At 38.3% G+C, this 24,246-nt stretch overlaps 1 protein-coding gene across 6 annotated transcripts; it reads right to left on the bottom strand.

Annotated features, from left to right (window-relative positions):
- Positions 1 to 2,292: 2,292 nt before the first annotated feature.
- Positions 2,293 to 20,093, bottom strand: UBP8 (ubiquitin-specific protease 8). 6 transcript variants are annotated; one of them, XR_015986807.1, is made up of 14 exons: positions 19,670 to 20,092; positions 19,272 to 19,574; positions 18,834 to 18,978; positions 17,302 to 17,361; positions 17,103 to 17,198; positions 12,899 to 13,240; positions 12,585 to 12,725; positions 12,293 to 12,463; positions 11,708 to 11,965; positions 11,449 to 11,597; positions 4,766 to 5,314; positions 3,404 to 3,438; positions 3,165 to 3,332; positions 2,293 to 2,936 (listed from the first exon to the last, which is right to left on the bottom strand). XR_015986807.1 is itself a non-coding variant. In XM_088721188.1 (13 exons), the coding sequence occupies exons 1-13, from the start codon at positions 19,735 to 19,737 to the stop codon at positions 2,805 to 2,807; spliced, it is 2,703 nt and encodes a 900-aa protein (XP_088577314.1). In that variant the 5' UTR covers positions 19,738 to 20,090; the 3' UTR covers positions 2,293 to 2,804. The 6 variants fall into 6 exon arrangements, 5 of the variants coding, with proteins under 5 accessions (XP_088577314.1, XP_008790385.3, XP_088577316.1 ...); XM_088721188.1 differs by having other exon boundaries at positions 3,165 to 3,438; positions 4,766 to 5,329; positions 19,670 to 20,090; XM_008792163.5 differs by having other exon boundaries at positions 3,165 to 3,438; positions 19,670 to 20,089.
- Between the last annotated feature and the right edge of the window lie 4,153 nt (positions 20,094 to 24,246).

Below are 24,246 nucleotides of genomic sequence, written 5' to 3'. Positions count from 1 at the left end.
TTTTTCTTTTTTCTGTTGCACAGGACAGGACAATGCGTCGGTTCAACTTTTTTTTTTTCTGAAAAAAAAAGAGTTGAAGGCGTGGATCAGATGTTTGATGCGTTATTTTGGACGTGGCGCATTGTGATGTGCTCTCCTTGATGTTTTTCTTGAACGTGACGGATAACCAAAGCCTGTGGGTGGGCTTTCAAAACTTAAACCAGGCGTAATCCCCTGCCTAAATAGACGTCGTAACATCAACGATAATGGAGAACCTCTAAAGATAATTTCTCATGCAACCACCTAGATATTTATGTCTAGTTTGCAATTTTCTTATATGTATTAATATTGTTTTTCTTTCATTATAAATCATGACCATGCAGAGTAATAATTTCTTTCTTTCTTTTTATGCGATGTCATATTTTGAATGCAGTTCCATGCTGTTTTCATTCTGCGTTATTTTGCAGTAAAAATATATAGAGAATGGCGGTCGGATTGGCTTTCTTCATCTTGATTGATCACACATATAATATATGTATTTTGTTCATGGAATATCTTTTGCCACTGTGCCTTTTGGAGTTGTGGTTGGGGTCGTCGACTCGTGACCGACTGATAAATAATCTATCTAACCATCGCATCTGAGCCTAACAATCTTTCATAAAGAAGTAAGAGAAGAAAAAAAGAAAAAGTGAGCCACCGAACCCTAATTTAGCAGGTTGTACCTACATTAGAGTGATATGAAATGTCATTTTTATCCAAAAAAAAAAATTCTAGATTAATAATGAGGGAGCATAAATTAGGCCAAACAGGAACAATAGTTGAAGATGGTAAAACCTATTAAGATTCAGTCCTGCATACATGAATCTCAATAATTAGCACTCTAGCATTTTGTTATGAGGCTTGAAATAGATGTCCTGGGCCTCCCATCCATTGCAAGATCGAAGCATGACATGATACATGTTGCTCATGATGGGAAAATGGATGGCAACTTGCATGCAGGATGTTTCGGGTTGAATGCTGCCTGTCCATGAATAACTCCAATCCGTCCTCGCATCAGTCTCAGTGCTCGACATCATGAGATGTGTCCCGCATAACTCAGGAGAGAGATTAACAACTACATTTATTTTTTTGGGAAATGCACATCGACGGTGAGCATCGATCGAAACAAAATCATATATATATAATGGTGAGGAAAAAAAAAAAAAAAAGGAGAAGATGGTGGCGGTGGTGGACCACATTAAAAATTGGAACAAGCCATTGTCGTACTCTAAATATTAGCAGGCGAACGAATGGAGCCGGGCACGCTGTCGCACGCGTAAATCGAAGTGCGAGGTGAATCCCAACAAGAGTACTCGCCTGACGGCTAGTCCTTGTTGTCGGAAGAAAAGATTGTCCGCTTTATCTGGTTCCACCTTGGATCACCGCACAAACCATAGTTAATGGTTGTGATACGTATACCTTACAGGGGACTTGATCGCTACATCGGTGTAGTCGGGTGCGGTCGGTGGACGGAAGGCACAGGGAAGGACACACTTATGTATCCCTGCCGGGGAGGGGAGGGTAACAGGTCGTCCTCCATGAACGAATGGTCGCGATCGCCGCTGCTGTCGCTGTGGTCGTACTCGGGTCGTGGACCACCGGGGTAGATGGGGGTTCCGGGTTCATGATGGAGGTGTTTCAGGCAACTGTGACGGCTTTAGATCGGGAGCAGTTGCATGTGGCTGCCGATGATCTCGTGCAGTTCCATTGCTTCTTCAGAATGATTAAGCCTTAAAAGCTCCAATACGAACATCTTCAAATGCTTGGTCTCAGCCTCGTCGCTGCACGCTATGTAATGAATCCATTCTCCCATAAGTACATCACAGCAAGATATGGTTTCACACCTGTTCTCCTTTCTTTATTATTATTATTTTTTAACTATGTGCGCCCAGTGCCCATTAATTAGTTCACTTATGTCCGGTCACGTCCGTGGGCTGGACGGGCCTGCGAATCCAACTGTGATAGAGAAAGGAACAAAAAAAAGAGAAAAGGACACTGGAAGAATTGCCGCTCTTCAATCGCTGCACTGAGGTTCCAGTTGAATCATTTCTTTTTCCGTGACAGATCAAGATCAAAGTGAGGGCCTGATGAGGTCTTTCAACAGTAAAACGATAGCCTAGCATTCAAATGATCAACTTCCCACCGGGGCAAAGTTGATCATACCACAACTCAAACTAAGCTAATATCTGCACCCCTCCATCAACTTTCCCACGACTGACAAATTCCGCCAGACAGCATTCACTGTTGATGTAAACAGAATAACAATCCAGAACAGAAGCAAACAAAAAAAAAAATCTCATGAAGAGAGATCAAATACCATGTGCGATTGGCTTTTGTTAAACCAGCCGGACAAATGACATCTAATATGTAATCCAAAAAAGAAAAAAGAAAAACAATGAAGCTTCCCAATCATATGGAGGGAAGAAAGAATTAGGAGGTAGCCCTCTAGCCTCTGAAAACTCTGTTGGACACACCAATTTTGTGTAAATGGGCGTACGAATAAAATAATATTGGTTTTACGAGCTGCTTCAAGAGGATTACTTCTAAGTGTGCTATGTTCCATACCTACCGAACTTAATTCCAGCCCATTCCTCAATGCTGATGTGCTTCACTTCTGTTAATCTGCTCATCCCCCGTGAAAACCAAGGTTGCCTTGTGAAGATACACGTGAGCAGGTATTCCTACGAGAATCTTGTAGGACTAAATGCATCTGTTCTGGCATCAGAATATACAAGCAACTCTACCTTGATGCTCTATCATGGTTAGAACTACACTAATGGTGGAACCTAGGGATCTGAGTTGTTGGATTGAATTCTCCTGTAAAAAAGAACATATGCAGCCGATGACTTTACATTGTCCTCAGATACAGGAAGGACATGGCGGTCATCAAAATCATACCACATCTCCTCTCCTTCATGCTGCAAGGAAAACTTAGGTGTCAGCATAATCAGAGGAAGAAAAAAAATTCTGCATTTTCACATTCACATCAAATGGAGAATCTAATAAATTCATTGAGGATGAAAAGAACGAACGTTAAATACAATTCGGATGACACAAGTATTATAGAAATAAACATCTTGCCAAAGGCATTTAACCAATTGTGACTTGCAAAAATGAAATCTCAAGCAAGTTAAAATGCTACTTACATAAACATATGCAGTGTAGTGACCACCTCCCATGTTCCCGTAGTGGTTGCTGACAGCATACAATGCATAATGATCGGATGGCCGTGTGGACTTGTTAGCAATATACCGCGACAAGTCCAAGTCATGGACAGGGAAGTCTACGAAAGTTTCCAGCTTATTTTTTGTGAACTGTGTATAAGAAAATCTTTTTAGATGAATAACAAGAATTTCTGGTAGCCTCCAAAGGTCTAGCTTCTTACTAGCTTGCTGATGCTTCTCGCAGCTTGGGCAGTACCTGCAACAGAAAGGTTAACAGCTTTCATTGCTGAAAGAATGAAAACGAATCTGATCAACCATCATAAAATCTAAGGACATTTTAAGTATTTTGCGTGTCTCTTTAACATTAGAATTACATTTCGTATGCCAGTAATCGATCAGAAATTGCTTTTCTGAGTCAGGAAATGCCAAAAGGTAACAGTTGAATTGACAAGATATTACAATGATCATTTTACTAATCTGTCCTGGATGAGTTGAGGAAGCCATACTTCCAAATAACTCACGGAAAAACATATTAGAGGCTTCCATGAGAACAATGTAGCTATATAATGGAAAGGATAAAACAACCATGGTTGTTCGACTTCAAGTTTAGCAATCATCACCATCTGGCCTAGAAAAATATGACCACTAAAAGTAACAGGTGGTCAGCAGATAGAGACAGGTATATGCTATATAATAGGATATTAATGCATGCCAGTTTCGCTAGACAGCTTATACAAACATGCTGGCCCCAAGATTAACACTTTCTAGAGTTTCATTTCATAATGATGAGAATTTACTTATGAGCATAGAAAAGGAACCAACCTTAGTTTTTATATTAGCTCATCCTTCTATGTGATAGAAGTAGTGCTGTCAGGCTTATCAATACCAATACTTGTGTGATTCTTCTAGATTCTGTGTGATTCTTCTAGATTCTGTGTGATTCTTCTAGATTCTTCGAGATGAAAAATTATACTATTATTGGAAAAGATTAAATCTGCAAATCTTAAACTTGCGCAATCATGAACCTGCTACATTATCAGAACATAGATAAGAGGCATACGATGTTCAAAGAACACTAAGATGCAATTAAAGAGTTAGATAACCTTGACATAGTGGCCATACAGAGGCATACGATGTTCAAAGAACACTAAGACGCAATTAAAGAGTTAGATAACCTTGACATAGTGGCCATACAGTTTATATACCGAGACATGCTGGTTGCATGGAAGATGTTAGACTTATTTATGAATGCATATTTTTCTTGAATATTATTGTTATCTAGCAACATAACATCAGCGCTGAACTTAATTTTTGATGTGCATATAAACTCAAAAAAAATGCTTATTTGTGCAGACAACACTTCTGAGGATCCAAGACACTCTCCCAGTATCTATAACAGATGCAAACAACACACGATATCTCATCTATCTTCAAGAATCCTTTACTCATAAACCCTAACAATAGAATTAAATTATCATGATCGCCTCCCTTAATTATCATTCTCCTTAAAGGTCTACTTTTGCTGTATAGGTTTGTTTCTGAAATTAAAATTCTAAAGTAAAAGATATTCGAAGTATACAAACCACATGTCTTCTGGTCCTAGTGGTTCCTCCTTCAAAAATGCTTCAAGGCATGCATATAGAGAAACTGATTCTTGAGGCCTTTCTGCGAAGAGTTCAGACTTGTATATCTCAGGTAAGAAATTGAGAAGGGATATATTATACCGTCCCATTGCTTTGTCTTTCCAAGAGACAAGCACATGCAATTGCTTCTGCAACCCTGTTAGTGAAATTGGTTCACTCATTGTCTTGGAATGCATCATTTGGCACTTTTCATCATTGAGGTAAAACTGAAATTCATCCATGAAATCTTTTTCCTCTGCAGCATCAGCTGTGGCTTCAAGATATGCCACGTGGGAGCCCATGTCCATCTCAGTAACTTCACTAGATGAACTATTTTTGCCATTATCTTGATCGACATCTAAGGCAGCAACTTTTGATTCAAGAAAAGGTTTGAGCAACTTGAAGTACAGGTCGCGAACTGTTGATCCACTAATAACGCTTGATGTGCTTGCTATAAGAGGGACGCCAAATGCTTTCCAACGTGGACTTGTTATACTATGAAGGTACTGCCTGGACATACATAGTCTGATCAGAAAACATCAATTAACAAATATATATGATGCACTAGCAAAGGAATCAAATTCAGACAAAAGAAGTCAGAAAAAATGATACCTAATGTTTATATAGCAGAGAATTAAACTAAGACAAAAAAATGATATCACAAGGCTACTTTGCAAAGCATAATCTGCATATATTCAGCAAAATATGTACTATTTTATATTAGCGATGTAAATGGCACCTAATTACATGATAATCTGACATGATCGCTTGAAAAAAAATTTTGGGTTTGATCCCAATATTAGACTAGATAAGTTTAGTGAATCAGATGGGAATACGACCAAGTCCAGACCAATAACCCAATAGCCAATCCAATAATGATTTACCTAGATCTGTATATAAAAATTCATTTTGACAAAAATTTGATTTGTTAACATGCTCTTTAGATTCACATACTAAATTGGGACGTGTTAAAAGCTATATCTAAAATTTACATGAGAACCATCACATTCAATAAATTACCTATCCATATCTATCCAGAAGATCATGATTATTAGTCTACCTAATTGAGGAAAAGAATAACAATATGTACCATAGTTATCAGAAGTTCAAGACTAAGCTGGACATTGACCCCGCCCAGAGGCCAGATCACCAGTTTGCTAGTCCAACCACTAGGTCAACCAGTCAGACAAAAAGATAAATAAAAATTTAAAATATTTATAGATATACTATAATAAGTAATTAAGTATTTTTTTTATCAGGTTAGTACTACAAGTTCAGTGATGGATCTCATTGATTAAAAGAACTAGCCTGCCTATCACAGGTCAGCAATTCAATCCACCATTTCATCCTGTTTTACCCACTTAATTTGGTAGGAATTCTTTAACGGAAATGGATCACAAGGGTTTCACCTGGTTCATTGAAAGTCACCAGGTTGAGCATAACCAGATAGGTTTCAGCAGGTTGAATCCAGGATGATTGAACCAAACCAGAGCTATGCCCAGGTCACCAGGTTTCCAGTCCAGCTAGCTGGTCCGGTCCACCTCTGATAACTACAAAATGAACATTCCAGTAATGGAACTGATAGGTCCACTGCAGTAATGATGCTCTATGATGATAGCAACATTCAACTTAAAAATTGAAGATGTTGGTGGAGACTATTAGAACACAAAATAATCTTAAGAAAATATACTGTGAAGCTATTTAAGATCAGATAACTCTACAACTATGATAAGAAACAAAAACAAAAGAATTCCACGTAAAAATATGATTAACTTGAAAATTTGGATTTGGCTTATCATAGATCCTATCATCCAACTATTTTGCAACCCTGTAATGCCTAGCTATATAAATATGACCTATCAGTTAAGTGATATTGTTATATTATGAATAGACCCGTCAGTCCTATCCAACAATAAAGTGTGACTTATGTTGGGGGGTGGGGGGTTGTTAATTTTGTGCTGATACCTACTCTTGTAGTTGCATAACATAAAACAATGTTTTCTCCTGACCATAATCTTCAAAAACTTCTTGTATGTCCAAGAAAAACTGCAATGAAAGAATCATGAGATTTTCTCACTTCTCGGTACTCTTCTTTCATATTGCAGTGTGCCTAAAACTCATTCAAGTCACCAGTCTCTGTCAACAAAAATGTCTCAAATAAAGATCTTACCAAGATGATAATCCAGGAGAACACATACATCTTTATCAACAATGTTTGGAAGAGGGAAACCTAGCTAAGCAGAATGAAACAAAGGCTTCAAGCCTAAGCTCCTAAGATTTACCCTATGTAAAATTTAGCACGATATTCTTAAAAATACATGAAAAATTTTTGTGCCTAGACTAGGATACTGTACCATGCTTCCTGTAGATAGGTTCTAGCATGGCATACTTTACTAAGTTATATACTTTAATGTGATTAAAGTCTTAAATCAAAATTTGGCCTGATTTCATCTGATGTTGATGTATGTTAGAATCCTTAAAGCTTTAAGCAGATAATAGATACTTGAATACCAAAATGTGTATTAAAATCCAGAGTCCACATACTACAACATCAGACAAAACTAATTAGGAAAACCATCTATTCTGTCTTCTAATTTTGGTGGTATATAAGAGGTCATGGCTAATTTCCACATAAAAGATGCAAGAAGAGACGAACTTTCTGTAAGTTGTCCTTAAGGGCATGAGGCAATTGCTTAAAATAAAAAGGAGATGGTTTTATTCTTAGTATCTTCCAAAGCTGGCTAGCCAATCAGCTACTTTGTTGAATTCTCTTGATAAGAAGTTACGACTCCGAACTTGTAACCATGTCACCATATTTCTGATGTAGTTGAGAATAATATGTAACTACCAAGGTTTCTTCCCTTTTTGCACTAAACATGCTAGATCTTGATGGCCGGTCGACATTTTCATTTGATGCACTTGTACCTACTGAGCCATTAGCAGTTTTTGTTGGAAAGCTTTGGCCTCTGCTTCTAATAGATTTCTTGCCTCTAAATAAGATGTAAATGATACCAACAACTAATGTTGGCAAGATCTTAGTATTCGTCCTAGTCTAGCTGTAGCATTCATATATATTCATGATGCATCTGACGCACTTATGTAATACCAAACAGATATATACTTGGTGCTTAGAAGCACCAAATCTGCACTATTTGCCATTGTAGAAGCAACTAGGCTTCCATCCATCTTGCAATTAAAAGTTAGCGCTCCATGAGTATTTAGACATTTAAATTCAAGGATGAGAGATCAATGAACTAAAATATAACTGGAGCATTTTTCTTTTCTCTCCATGAACCTCTCTACATATATTTCCATAGAAGCAAGAAAAGTTTACACTAGCAACCTTTAAAAATCTATAAGTTTACAAAATTAAGTAGGTTTTCCTTTAAAATAGAATTAAGCCATTAACCCATCAAATGAGTAAAGCTTGACGAGGTGTGGGAGAATAGCAATCGAACACTTCTCCTGTTTTTCCTACACAATAAGAGTTCATTGGATAAGAAAGTAGGGTCATCTTGTTAGAGTAGGGTCTAACCTAAAAGCCACTTGTATGTATTTTTGAATGTCAACTGGAATAGTACATGGATTTTTCCTTATTATGATCACTTAAATTGTATAGGATATGCATCACATATCGGCCTTAAAACTAGAAAAGAGTCCACGAGTTCTCGCTGGAAGCATCCAAGTATCAAAGTGTTTAACATAGGGAGGATTGAATGACTTTATGTGTTCGAAATATGTTTGTAGCTATGGATGAGGTTGGGCATCGCATCTACAGGATTGCCTATATATACGGTGACTGCATACAGTTCCTTATCCATTGACATGTGACCTTGCACTGATACTAAGGTATGCTATACTGAAATTGGTCAACACTAGCAATCCATGTTGGAAATCACTGTCAAGGGATGAAGTGTGAACCAAGTTGCATAGCTTGCAACTAGTCCTTTCACCTAAAAGACAGGACACCATTGCTATATTCTAAATATCAATAAATTTGGAGAAAAGCCTATGTCTCAACAATGATGTATTGGATCATGTCCTTCATAGAGAGCATAGTGGTTTACTGGATTCGATGCAAATGAGTGTCTAGTTGTCCAGCATGAAATCAATCATATTTTAGAGTATTCATATTAGAGCATAGATGTGATCAGATACAGAAAACATGGGGTCTACGTAGTTACTTGAGTCATGGAAATAATAAACTATTTTAAAAAATTACTACAATAATAATTAATTATTTCCAAATGGTTCCATATGGAAATTCTAGAGGGATATAAATTTCTTGATATCCCTTCTTTACAATTATTCCAATAGTCAGGACATTAAAATAATTTGAAGTTTAAACCCTCTCTAATATGATACTTCAAAATCCTCTCACATTAATGCACGACTTTTTTGAGTCCATAGCAATAGCAAGAAAATTTTGATGTGCTTCTTCAGGGACAATAATCCCAAAAGTCCTATGTTGTTTTCACCCTTTTATCCTTACCAACTAACATCTCATTCATTGTAAACTTGAGCAACTCCCAACCATGCAAAATGGATTTCATAGAATGAGGTAGTTAGTAGATGTATGTAACTATATGTCTTTCATGTGTTCACATTTTATATGCTAGTAAATTTGGTCCTTTTGGTCTTTAGTTCTTATTTCTTAATAAAAATCTAGAAATGTAGTAACTAGAATATAAATTATTCTCTACATGATACAACTTCTAATCATGATTTTAGCAATAGAAAAAAAATCAAGACTCATTAAAATGCATGTGTTAATTAAACCAAAATGAGAGCCCTTTAACAATTGCTCCTCAAGGCATTATCAATAACTTGAGAATCATGATTCATGATCTTTGTTGAATTCTTCTAAAATGCAAGACCATTTTTTGCGCAGGATAAAGATTAGTCTCTAAATGCTGTCCTAAAAGGATGGACGCACAAACACTTAATAAAGATAGAAAAACTTGCAAACAAACTATACAATAATTGATTACATCTAACACCTAACCAATCGAAGGTTCCAAAATGCAAGACACTCTAGTGCTTTTTGACCCACTATGATGTTTTAAAATAGTAAGCCTGAGATCACAGCTAGACTATTTAAGCAAATAAGTTGCTAGAACCAGACCTATTGTTAGCTGAAACTTCTATACAGGTATCGATTTTCAATAAGAATTTGTTTGGTTCGCGGCAAGAACTTTTCCTCACTGGAATATTTTTTTTGGAAAGCTGATGCCTGAAAAAGTGGTTTTTGCATGTTTGGTTGACCATTCCAAAGTGGCACATTGCAAAGTGGCTTATGTTTGGTTAAGCATCTACTTTTCTAGGAAAGTTGTGTAAAATACTTGTTATGCCCTTAATAAAGGAGAAGACCTTATACCATTTTATCTAAAAGCTTAAGGGCACTTTTCGAAAAAAAATTGCCCCAATTTTCAGCTAATGGGAAAGTGATTTTTCCATATCCCACATGGATTTTTCTTTCCTATAAAATATGAAAATCTTAATCTCATGGGAAAGCTACTTTTTCGTTTCTCTCTTTTGAAAACTCCAACCAAACATAAGGCATTTCTCCATTTCCCCGTTGACCAAACTTTACCCACCCCTCTTCCCGCGAACCAAATGAGTCCTAAAGGTGAACTATATGAGAAGTTTCCTAATGGGAAAGTACGCAAGAAAAAACTAAGGCTTTGACCAGTAATGTATGGATCTACAGTTAGACCAAAAACATAAGAAAAGCGCAAAGAAAATTATAAAAAAGATGGAGGGGAAAGGAAGATGGAAAGATCCAAACTCGCTCCAGGAGTTAGATAAAAAACATAAGAAAAATTGCAGAAAAAATTATAAAAAATATAGAAGGGAAAGGAAGATGGAAAGATCCAAATTCACTCTAGGGTATTCTCGTTCCATGATTGGACCTCATACCTGAGAAAAAAGAGATAGAGGATGAAGAGATATGGTGACTGGATCTAGCTAAGCCTCACATCCATCTTTGTACACCTGAGGGATAACTCAAATGAAAAGAAAGGTGCCTCCATTCATGAATACTACATTATCCTCGTAGTAGAGGAGGCGCCAATATTTACAAATGACCTAAAAGTGACTTGTGACCAAGACGTCTCTCCACTTGTAAACTAATTACAGCTAGTATTACTTCCTGCCCAAGTAATTTGTTTACCACATAAAAAATAAAAGAAATTAGCCAAAATTTTATGCCCAAGTAACATGTGGTGATTCAAAATAAAAGATATTGATTAAAAATTACATGAATTCAACTGAACACTCAAACAGTAAAACAAAGGGCCAATAAGACAAATGGTTCAATCAACTAAGACAACTGACTCAACTAAAGTCCTTGATCATCACTAGATGATCAAGCTTGAACTCTAGCAGCCGCATCAATTATATATGCATATGAATTATCTAGCACTAAGCTAAATTTCAGTTCAAGAAAAATCTGTTTGCATGTTCAGAGGGCGCTGCATCCTAGGCTTCATACACCAAGATTGCATTATCACTAGAATGAGTTAAGTTTACCTAACAGTTTGAGGTTACAAGTAGGTTGGAAAATCGCATGACAATTTCAAAGTGATGAATTGGCAAAACATGACCAGTAATAAAAACTAAATAAATAACTGTAATAAGCATACTCTTTCAAGCACTGGTGTGTAAACACCACCAAGGGAAGATTTTCAAAATCTTTGACTAGCCTATATGCTGCAAGCCGATCTCCATCTCTAATCAACGAGAGTGAATCTGAAGGATCCTCAAGGTAATGAATAATGCGGTTAGAATATACCTGCAGAAGGCTTTTCTTGTAAATTAATTAATCAGAAAACAAGAAAGAACATGCATTGGCAGTCACTATGGCTGCCTGAAGCAGAACCTGTTAAGCATCACAAAATGTACCTCAGCAACCAATAGGCTCTCATCATCCCTCAATGAACAAGCAATACTTAAAGCATGAATAAGATCCTTGCTTTTTCCATACTTGGGCACATTCACAGTATATGAAGATGGCACTGAACTACCATCAGTGCTGAAGACTGTAACAGTCATTGCCCGCATTGTTGTTGATGGAAGGGGGAGAGATAAATGCATAAATGGGTCAAATGTAACGGACACCTTGTTGCAGACAGGACATACTAACCTTGACCTGTATTGACCCTGTGATTAACTCAAATAATTCAAAAAAAGAAAAATCAGATGGACAAGGAAAAAAAAAAAAGAAAGAAACTCTGAAGACTGAACACAAAGTTCAAAATAATCCTAGAACAAGAAGCATAAAATGCAAGGCCATTCAACATGAAGGATCTTGAAACTATACCCAGAAAAAACTTTAATTAGCTCACTCTGCAATAGATTGCCATCAGAACAGCATTAAAAGTAATGACTAGAAGACTTTAGGAGCAAAAAGGTAATATCCATTTGACATCTAAACGAAAAGGCATGATACATGCAGGTTTTAAGAACACTGAAACAAAAGACACTCACTTGGCAAATATCCACTATAATGGAGTCATTTCGAGCCAAATGATTTTTCCAGTACTCGTCTGCTATTTCTTCATCTGGACGGCCACATGCATCCTTAGCTTCTTTGTATGGCTTGCATTTGACACGATTCAGATCTTCATGAAGCCCATCTAACAGAAAAGCAAGAAGTTCCTACAAGCAACCAAAAATCAACTAGCCCACCTCCTAATTTTGATTTCAGCATTTAAAGTGAAAAATTGTTATTTATAGCATAAATCTTAATAGTATTCTGAGAACAGGAAACTTCACCTACTTGAGAATCATGTTGGCTGAACCCACTAAATTGGGGAGCAAAACAAGCAAGCTTTCCTTTAAAAACATGTGGGGTCACTGGTGTTTTTTCTGGAGCCCATAATTTCCTTAAAAGTTCTCCAAATGCTAAAGCAATCTCACCCTGGCAAGAAACATCTTCCTTATAACTCTGGAAAGACAGCTTTTCTAACCATAAATATGAAAATTCTAACAACCCCAAGACCAATTACTTAATCAGAAAAGAAAAGCAACTATCATGCAATTGCAAGAATACATAGTTGCATAAGATGAAGCTACCAGAAAGGGCCAACCTACGTTCATTCCCAGTGGGTTGTGACGATTTATTTCTCTAGTGTAGTCCCCAAGAAAATATTTAATGAGCTTTGGTGTGTGAGCCAAGCACTGGATTGCACTGTTCATAAAGCATGTATTCCCGAGATTCTCCAGTCCTGTTAATCCTAGAGAACCAACTCCTGTACATTTTCCACTAAAACGAAAATCAGAGTCCTTATGTTCTAAGCTGCCATTGTTCACAGGTGAAGCACTATATGAGGACCTTGTTGTCCTAGATTGTTGCAGTGCCAAGTCATCTTTTTTGCCTTCATTTTCACAAGTCCCAGATTCTGCTAAGTCATACACTTGAATCTCCAGAAAAATCTGAAAAGTTAGAAGCATTAAAAGAATTAAGTTAAAACAAGTGACTGACATGAAACAATCTCATAGTCAACAGACAGGAGAGAAACAATCAACGAAAAAGAGTTCCACTTCCACACATACTTTTTTTTTTGCTTTTTTACTATAAATCATTTTTAAAAATTCTCTAAAGGACTACATTATGCAGCATTAAGTAGCCAATCTGTTGTCCGGAAAGGACACATGTGCCACTTTTGTGAACTGGCAAAAATGTCCCAGAAGAAAGCCAAATGAAATGAGACAGCTCTAGTCTACTAGTGCCCCTAGCTAATGCTTTCAAGAGTAGTGAGAAAGGCTAGCCTAAAGCATGAGGACCTCCCTAAAGTAGCCACTGTGGTACCTAGAACATATCAAAGAATCCTAATTAATCTGCTTACACCAGGTTCTTTATGTAACTACTCAAAATCTTTAAGATAGTACCACACATTTTCTGAATATTTGTATGTGAGTGTGGATCCTCCATAGCTAATGCCATTTGGCCTCCCCTATGGCTGTGTGTCAATTGGCTTGCATGGTGGGGGAGATGCAGTTCAGGCAGAGTATCCCGCTTGGCCTGCCTAGAGTCCTGCATGCGCCAACTGCCATGCAACCACAAAGGAAGTCAAACAACTTAAGCCCCAAAGCATCCAGACTGTGTATAGAGATATGCATATCTGCTGACATAGACAGCTAAATTGTACACACGGAGATTGATGGGCGCACACAAAAACTCCTGTGCATGATTGAAATGAAAGGGTGAAGTAAAGGAAGACTTCTATAGTTCAGATGTGCTCAAACAACTCAATATGTTGCTAGCCAGGTATGCCATACCAGCCCGAACGGACGGTACGGGGCAATACCGTACCGGTTCGGTATCGATATCTGGTATGGGTGGCGTATCGATACTCGGTATGCCAAAAAAATTCCGTACTGTACCATACCGACACTATGCTAGTATAGCACCGGTACGGGGTCCGGTACCGAGACAGTGAACCTCGATTGCTAGTACAGCATTGTATATTAAAGTTTAGATAAAATTCTTGATAAAAGGGCTTATCCTTGAGGAACGGATAATTCATGCAAAATCAACATCGGTGATCTATTAAATTTACATGTCATAGATTTTTTTTCTTCTCCAATGACCTTAATATTTTATCTTATTTACAGAACTGGTACTCAAAAAGGAGGCTATAGTAATATACTTCCGAATGAGGAATGGAAAAGACAACGCAAAGATAGAGCCGGGGTACTAGATAGAGATATCCTTATTATTTTAAACATATGGTATGCTTTGACCTTTGTCAAACATGCATATCTCAAATCTAAAGAACCTAAAAGTAAAGATTAGCAGCATCAAACATGAATATCATTCAAAAATCTACATTCCTGATGCTCAAGTAATCATCCAGCAAATGATGCCAAACTGCAGGATAATTATATGCAACACCAAAGTAGATCTCCATAAGCCTAGCATGCACCTGTTCTCTTGTCTGTTTCAAACCAGCTGAAGGCTAAAATGCTATAGTTCTAAAAGGATGATCCCAAAGCCAATAAAGTTTCCTTGTAATTTCTTGAAAAAATGTGACTACCAGATAGATATGAAAAGCCATGAATACTTTAAGAAAACCACAGTTATGGCTTGCACATAAGTAAAAAAAACTAGTAGATCAAGACAGCATACAAATGAAAATAGATCTCTAATACTATCCTTTAATTCTAACATAGGTTGCTTGCATCTTCAGTGTCATTCAATATGTTAAAGAAGTGAGAACGTGAGGGAGAAAATGGGGAAATTTTGTATTATTTCTAATGTTATTTTAATTTTGTAAATTTCTAGGTACATGGACAATCATAAGGAATATCCAACCAAAGAACAATACTCTTGCATATCTACTTTCACCAATTTTATCCATCAAGATCTCTGGCAAAAGCAACTATCAATGAATTCCCGAGCAATTCTAAACCAGCATATGCAATTCATTCTCGTAATGATTATAACAAACAGAAGACTCCTTACCTTAAGAGTGGGATGAGCGATACATCCGGCGAGCACTGTGAAGAACCCATACTACTGTTGTTGTTGTAAATTTTTCGTATCAGATGCATCCCTAGATAATGAAGATCATGACAACTCAATTGTGAAAGAGTCAAGATTCTCTCCAATCCATGATCGGACTGGAGGGACTGTTTGCCAATCACGGTTGTCCGTGCATGGCATGACGGCCATGATTGAGTAGGCCTACAGCAATAGATTGATTGCAAACCATGAGGGCCTGCTCAATCACATACTTCATGCCAACGTGGATGACCGTAATTAGCAAATAAGCCCTCTCCAGTCCAAACGTGGATTGGAGAGGATCCAAACTCATTGTGAAAATTTGTCTTCAGTTATCTATTCCTTCTTCCACATAATTCTCTAATTGATCCAATCAAGTGAAAGTAACAATTTTCTTTAATAAGTAGAATTCTTCAATCACATAGCTTCATATGTAATACAATTTTAAAGCCTCTCACTCAATTTTCTAAAATTAGCACTCTCAATTGAGGAAAAGGGTATCTAGTCATGATTTGCTTTGATTTTTTTTCCTTTTTTTCTAATTATTTTGAAGTGGCCTTCGTATAATGCTCCTAAGTCCTAGGCATCTAGAATCCATTAGCGGAAAGCTGCAGGCAGTAAGATTGATTGCTCAACAGTTAAGACCTCCCAAGCACATGGTTTAAGGTGTAGTAAAGCCTAAATCAGATCATTCAACAACTGAGAATAAGATAAATGGATTCTAAACCACCAAAAGTTAAAATTCTGGTTTTGCTTCTTACATATTCGCACCAATTCCATGCCCAGAAAGCCATTTGTTGGATCAGAACCTCATTGATGCCCTTCACGCAATCCCAATTTAAAAAAGAAAACAATTTCATCTCCTATATAATCAGCTATCCAAGACAACACAACCATTGCAATCAACAATCCCACAAGCCTCCCTATTAAGAATGTTAACAGGAAGGGTTTGAATTGAAATTTGAAAATATCCATATCATTGTTAAAGGTCAGACTCAATGACTAGCCAGAATGGATGTATAACCAGGCCCAAGGTGATTTCAACCTAACATGCTGACTTCTTGTTAGAAAACCTCCATCCTTATCTCATCCAAATATAAAAATTATAATTTAATAGAACACCTATTTTTTGGACAACTTACTTTCTGATATAATATCATCTCCATTCCAAAAAGAAAGATCTTATAGTTTACATTTTTGACCTGTGTTATCACTCTGCCAATGACCCTCAGTAAAAGATATCATGATGTCTACCAAGGCATCTTATATTCATGGAGACTTTTCTGCAATAAAATAACCACTTCAGAATAAATCATGCAACAAGCTTTTAAGATGACCCTTGATGTAATGATGCCAGTTCAAATCACATACTTAATATGAACTTGTTGCATAAGTGCACCCCACTCATCATATAAAGAACTCAACAGCTGTTGAAATTCAGTACATTAGGCATCATCAGTCCGACGCATTAGCAATGCAACTGATTCTTCTTGAATAAGATTGTAGAGTTATAGTACTATTGAATTGAAACAAACAAGTTGACCAACAAATAAATTGAGTAAATTGTTTCCTTTGCATGAAAGCGGCATCTAAAATTCTCCAAAGATACAGTCTCAAGAGCAAAATGTCAGAAGGAAAATAATAATGCATGAAATTCAAGTTGTAAAAAAGTTTTCCTATGAGAACATTTTTTTGATGAAAACTGCCAACTGAAAAATGCAAAAAAGACAACTGCATGCAAATAATTGTATTTAAGTCCATATTGAGGGCATATCATAAAATAAGCCATACCTCATTATCTGCCTGACGTTGACCATCTTGAGACATTCTATTCCATTCATTCATAATTATAAGATTTGTTTGCCCAGAGAAGTCCCAGATACAGATCTAGTCCCGATAAAAAAGATGCAAAAAGACAAGCAAACAACTTTGTCATGCTGCAAAAAAATTCGGAGAATGCTAAAAATGCTTAGTTCGTACGGCAACATACCATTTCGGAATCAACAGGGAAGATCTTGCATGCTCTTTTGTAATTTTCATTGGCATTGTCCTGAGACAGCAATATATATATTTCAGTGGACTAGAGCAAAGAAAATCTTTTTTTTTATGGGACTATGTCACTACTAACAAGTGGATATAGTTTGTGTGACTCTCATCTCAATGTATCTCATTACCAAAATTCATTAATTTTAATTGTAGCAAGCTCCTACGAAGCATTAAACAAAATTAGATACTCCATCTCAGGGGCGGCTCAATACATTCTGGGGCCTAAGGCGAATCCAATGAATGAGGCCTTTTTTTTAATAATAATTTTTTTTAATAATAATTTTTTTAATAAATATAAAATACTTAAAAAAATATATGAAAATAGATAGCTATCAAGTACACTATTTCAACCATGAATCTAACAAAGATAGACAAGAAGCCTTTTCAATTTAATATAATTCTTGAATGGAAGCACATAAAAGTAATTATTCTAAATGACGGGCCATGAAACTGATTAAATAACTGAGATAATACTTGGCAATACTGTTTACCATGTCAAGCAAGAGCCGGATAGGAAAAGGTCATCCCATGGCACTTCATGGTCAAGGTAAGAAAAGAATTTGTCCATAAAGAAATCTCTCAATAAGAGAAAGTAGGGTCATTATGGGAAATTCACTCCATCAAATTAATAAAAGTCCCATTCCACCATCTCCCCTTCAAGTGAGTACCCAAGCAGCAACTGCAACATCAAGGCACAGCAGCCATTCAACCCCCTCCCTCCTTTTCTCTCTCTACCACCCAAGAGGGGAGAAGAAACCGAGAGGAGAAAACTAAAAGAATCTCCACCCTCCAAGACGTCCATCTCCAATCCCCCCATCTTTCTTCCGGATGGCCCAGCTGGATCAGGAGTAATGTGAGGGAAGGAAAACCAAGACCAAAACCAAAAAAGAGAAGGATGAAAGGTAAGAGTGGCTTCAGGCGTCTATCAAGCCAACCAAATCCCCAACTTCCAAATTGCCCCTCTGCAGGCCAGGAAACTCTCCACCGATGGAGGGGAGAAGAGCCAGCTCCTGATCCCGTTTATATGGGGCCTTTGCTTCCTTTTGGTCAGCCTCCCGAGGCCTTCCATTGGCCCGGGGCCTTAGGCGACCGCCTCAGTCGCCTAAGGCTCGGGCCGGCCCTGCTCCATCTGCTGCTGCTGCTGCATTGCAGTGTTGCTAACAGCAACAATAATAATGGATAACTAAATCATGTAAATTGACATTAAAGTTTCAGGACCTTTCCAACAGAAAAGGAGGTAACTATGAATGCATAAGGCACAATTACATATTAACTTCAAAAGATACAATTGGTTTGTATGCCATGACACATTCCATACTCAGGTTATTAACTTAAACTTTTCCACCAATGACAAGCGCATATAAAAATATCCTTTTTTATATATTGTGATCATAGCTAGTGGGCAGTCCAGGATGAGCATGGTTAAGTATGAAACTATCTGTAAGGGGTAGCGGGCACTGAGAAATCGGAGCAGACCTTTTTGGTGATCTTTACAGTCATTATACACGTGTCCCGAATAACAGAGATCCTGAGCTTCAAAGGATAAACATGAACTGTGGCATCTTCTTCGAAGGATGAGTTCCCATCACTCTCCTTTCTCAGACCAGCACCATCATTGTGCCTAGAGATGGAAAATTTCAGAAAGGAGAAAAAAGAAGCAACAACAATTAAAAGGAAAAAAAAAAAGAGGGGAGGGGAGGGAGGGTACTTGTGATCACAAATATCAACTAATTCCAGACCTAAAAAGAGAGAACGTATAAGCAATTCGAGCAGCTCCCCCAAAGAGGGTTAAGAGAAACTCGAGGAGACACCAAACTCAAGCAACCACAAGTAACGTGCATTGCCATTTAGACAAGCAGCTGCAGCAGTTAAAGGATTAGAGAAACCAAAGACAAGCATTGGGCGTTGTCTTACCGTCGGAGCGCGTGGTGCCACATATCGGCGGGGAGGAGAGCGTAGCTGCTCCGGGCGGAGCAGCAGCCTTGCTCGGCATCGTCATGCTGCTGCTGCCGCTGCCGCCTGGAATTATTTTGGTGGTCGTCGGGGTTCGTGCAGCTGAAAGTGGTGGTGGAGCGCCGGAGGGTGAAGACGAGATCGGAGCTGAAGATGGTGTTGATGATCTTCATGGGGCCGCCGTATGAGGAGGGGGCGGGGGATGCCGTGTACGGGATCCCACCTCCCGCCTCACGCTCCTGCCCCTGCGCCTCCCTCCACCACCTGATCGATCGGTCCAAAACATGGAGAGATGAGATCCAGCCTTCGATCTATCCCAATGCTGATTGGGGTTATTCGGGTGGAGGCGAATTACTCACCAGTAGGGGACGAGGTAGACGCGCTCACCCTGCTGCTCCTCGTGATTCGGGGCCTCCTCAACGTCCATGGCGGCTGCAGCGGCTCCTGCTGCGATGCGCGACGGCGAAACCAGAGGAGGGTCAGGTGGGAAAGAAATGGATTAAAGATATGCCTTTTTTGTTAAAACCAAACAGGAAAAAAAAATGGTTAGTATTATTATATAATTCTGAGAAGATGGAGGAGGCTTGGACGTGGGAGGGTGAGTGTGAGGGCGAAGGGAATCAAATCAGACCCCTCTTCCTCGTTCCGTTTCTTTTCTGTGTCTCCATACTCTCTCCGTTGTTTAAAAGAGCGACAAAGAGGTAGGTTCTCTGAATCCGAGCGAACCGAGAGAGCCCGAAGGGATCCAACGGCTTTTCCAGAATGTCTGTCTACCTGGCGAAAAAGATGGCCTTTTTCTTAGGACACAAGATGTATGCCGCATCTCACATTCTCACTTCCAAGATTGAAAAGGAAATCAGAGCCACTGAGATGGTAGCACGATGAAAATGGAGCTTTGATTCTACCAAAATGGTCCAGATTCTATCGAATACCCCCCGTCTATCTCACCCGGTGGACTCGCTATCTGATCTGCCAATATCAAGGTGGCGCTGGGTTGACATACTCGCACATAAGTATTGATCCCAGTAAGAAAAGCCTATGAGTCGGAAAGGGTACACAGAAACTTGTGGCCTGCATCGAATATTCTCTGGTAGAAGAGGAACCCAGTGGGGGCTGCTACGTGAGTGAAGTTCGCCTCTCCCCCCTCCTATTTTATACCCCAAAAAAAAAGGAAAGGGAAATCGGATGGAGGAGAAACAAAGCATTTCTTTTGTTTAGTAATTCTACTAAACTTGACCAAAACAAATTCGAATATAAACCCAGCTCATGAGTTGATGAATCGCCCTCACAACTTTTTCCATACAACTACTGCGCTCAAAAAGAGTTGCCACGACTATTGGCTGGAAGTTTTTCTCCTGAAAATACGAAAGAGAGGGGCTTCTCTCCAAAATGAAAAATAATAATAATAGTAATGCATATGAAGGCATTCCTTGGCATATTATTTCACTTCGTTATTTTATCATGACTTATTTGATTTGGATTTCTTTGAGCAATACAATTGGCAGGCTCATCAACCAGATGCTATCATATCATCAATTCATCATTCCCGAACTTGCTTGCTTGACACAACCAAGGATTCTTTCACCTCTAAAACACCATTAAATGTATTCAAACAACCCATCACTTGAGGGTAATATAGGTCTCCTTGACTCCTTGCCACCGATCTACAGGTGGCTCATCAACACCTGGAAGATATGAACCTTTTACTTGATTTAACTGAAAAGATTTTCAATACTCATAGAAGTAGTTGATATTCAATTTAAAGAGTCCACACATGTGCTTGGGTATTATGACAACCATTGCTGCTAGAATCCGAATTGAAAGTATTGAGGTCATCACTTGAGGGTAATATAGGTCTCCTTGACTCCTTGCCACCGATCTACAGGTGGCTCATCAACGCCTGGAAGATATGAACCTTTTACTTGATTTAACTGAAAAGATTTTCAATACTCATAGAAGTAGTTGATATTCAATTTAAAGAGTCCACACATGTGCTTGGGTATTATGACAACCATTGCTGCTAGAATCCGAATTGAAAGTATTGAGGTCGGTAGGTGATCGAGGTGCAAAGATGAGGTTTGTTCCACTCCAAGCTGGAGAGTTAGGGCTGATGAGTGGAGCACTAGTGATGACTTTGACTGAACTTCAGAGATCTTGGACCGACCTAAAAAAGGAAGTCAAGTCGGTTAAATTCTAGGAAAACAACGGAAGAGAGAAAGACAGAGTTTCTATAGGGAGTATAAAATGAAGAATGACCTACCTGAGAATTCCCCGATCCCTCCTTTATATAAGATAGGGTCGGCATCCATTACCGAGTCTCACGAAACATGTGATAACAGCAGAATAATGGTTCCCACATTTACGCATGTGGTGACAATCGCTCTAATTGTGCAATAATAGCCGAGTTGGCGTAACCGCTGCCGAGATCGTAGCCACGTTCTTAATAGGCATTATCTGCTCTCAAACAGTCTTCAATGAGATACGTGGCTTTTCCTCATTGCTTGATCAAACCAGAATGGCACATCAGCTATCACTGAGATAAAATATTTCGGACAATACCGAGGTTAGACACTTTGGTTTATGCCGAGGTCAAGTTGACAAATTTACATGATATTACTTTCCTCTCACTTCCGAGCCCGAGGTTATTTTCTGCTCGGGCGAAAGAAGTAATACCATTAACCTAACCAAGGTCATATTTGGATGCTTCTAGAGCCATGCAGAAGGTTCCAAAAAAAGCGATATTTATTACGGAGTGGCGTCAATCTAGTTCTCCGAAGCAACATCTTTTTGGCTTGATTTTCTAGACAGTGATGGGATATTTCGAAAGAATTTAAAATGGTGATCCAAGTGAGTTGATAACAACATGTCCCGAGCTGACACCTGGCACTATCAACTCAGGTAGCTATAAGGTTGCACTAATCAAGGCCGTTCACATGCATATAAAAGGCATTTATCTCTCCCTCTTGTTTCATTTTTATTTTGCCTAAGATTTGCTACGATGCTACTCTGTCCTCATCTACGGCAAGTCTTCATCTCCTCCGGTGTTTTCAACAAGTCTTGGTCCGGCATAGTGCTCCATTTTCAGTTGCACCAGTATTTTCCTGCAACTCTGATAAGCCCCGCTTTTGGTAGTGCCATGACTGCTTGAAGTACCCATCTTTTCTGTCTTCTTCAAATTCCATTGATTAGGTATTCTCTTTCTTCTTCTTATTTCTTCTTTCTTCTCCTTCTTTATTTTCCCTTCTCTTCCTTCATTTTCCTTTTCTTTCCTCTTTCTTTTTTCACCAAGAGTGAGGTTGAAGCTTTTGGTGACAGTTGGTTGATGAATGGAGCATTGGTGGCAACTCTGACTGTGAACTTCCATAATCCTAGACCGAATTGAAAATGAAGTCCTCTTGCTGAAGTTTTTCCAATGAGAGATCCTCCGATGCCCGGGTCTATCAAATTCTAGAAAAATAGTATAAGCAAGAGAGAGTTTTTGGAGAGAGTGATGGTTGAGTGAAGAATGACCAACCTGAGAGTCCTTCAATCCTCTCTTTTTAAAGGATAGGGCCGCGTTTATTACTGAGTCTATAACAGAATGTGCGATAACTGCAAAATAATTTCTCATATTTAGGCACATAGTGACAACCGCTTTAATTGTGCAATAATGGCCGAGCTGGTGTAACCGTTTAACCACATTCTTAATGAGCATTAACTGTTCTTGAACAGTCATCAACAAGACATGATTTTTCCGATCGGACTAGAATGGCACTTCAGCTATCACAGAAGTAAAACACTTCGAATAATACCAAGATCAGACACTTTGATTTATGTTAAAGTCAAGCTGACAAATATACACCACATCAATAACAAACCATCATAGCTGAAAATATAAATCATAATAACCCGGATTACTACATAAACGAGAGGAAATTTTTTTACTACCAAAAAGGGGGAACTATATTTTTATAATAAAAGTACACATTGTAGACAGGTTTTATAAATTCATTGCAATGTTGATTATGTCAAAAGTAAGCCAGTCAGGAAAAAGATAAGGCTGGCAAAATATAAATGTAGAAATTCTGTCTGCTTGTTGAAGAGACGGTGTGCTATATTTATTCATTTATTATTGAATATTTTTATGGTCTTTGCCATCCACCTCTTTTCAAACAGCTATGGCATTAGTTCATTTTACTCCAGCTTGCTGTGAAGAGAAAATAATAATAAATCATTCCAGAGACGGTTGAGGACAAATTTACATAAAATCAGACCGAGCGCTGGTATATGGTAAATGGAGTTGGAACTCTGAAGTGCATGCCTCCAAACCTGCATAACAAATGCTGGCAATTAATCCCCAGGAAGCCGCGTTCAGTTGGCCACAAACCAACTTCCAGGCCTAATAAAACCTAAGTCCAAACTCTAGTATTCTGTCGAGCCTGGAATCAAAATCCTTTGGTCACTATGAAACCAGAGCTAGATTTTCAACAATCCTACGTCAGTTTGCTCCAAACAAAATCATCTCAAATCAGTTCCAAAAAAATTATGATAAGCTTCATTCTTATCCACATTAAGTTTCCTTCTTTCTTGTCCTAAGGCAATCGGTGCTGACAGAAGACGTGGATCTTTTGCAGCCACACAATTTTGCAGCAGGAATACGATCCTATATAAATGCAATCTATGAACACGAAATATCATGAGCCATTAGAAGCATATAAAATGCCCAGATAACAAATGAGATATGTAAGTACCAATGAACGAAACAAATAATTCTCAACGCTGAAGAAAGAGTATGCAAGTTCTTTCTAATGCTTGTGCAGAGACAAATGTATCGAACAGCAAAACCAGGCAAAGGTAGCAGGCAAATTGAAACTCCATCTCTCGAAATATATAAGGATTCTTTTCTTATCTATAATTAGCATCTATATCTAAATTAAAACCTGAAACAAACTGCCCA

This window comes from Phoenix dactylifera, chromosome 5 (assembly GCF_051530095.1).
Source record: "Phoenix dactylifera cultivar Ajwa chromosome 5, Ajwa_hap1_PhDact_Kaust_v1.1, whole genome shotgun sequence".
Taxonomy (NCBI): domain Eukaryota; kingdom Viridiplantae; phylum Streptophyta; class Magnoliopsida; order Arecales; family Arecaceae; genus Phoenix; species Phoenix dactylifera.
The sequence above is the reverse complement of the archived record's forward strand: the minus strand, read 5'-3'. Positions and strand labels throughout refer to the sequence as shown.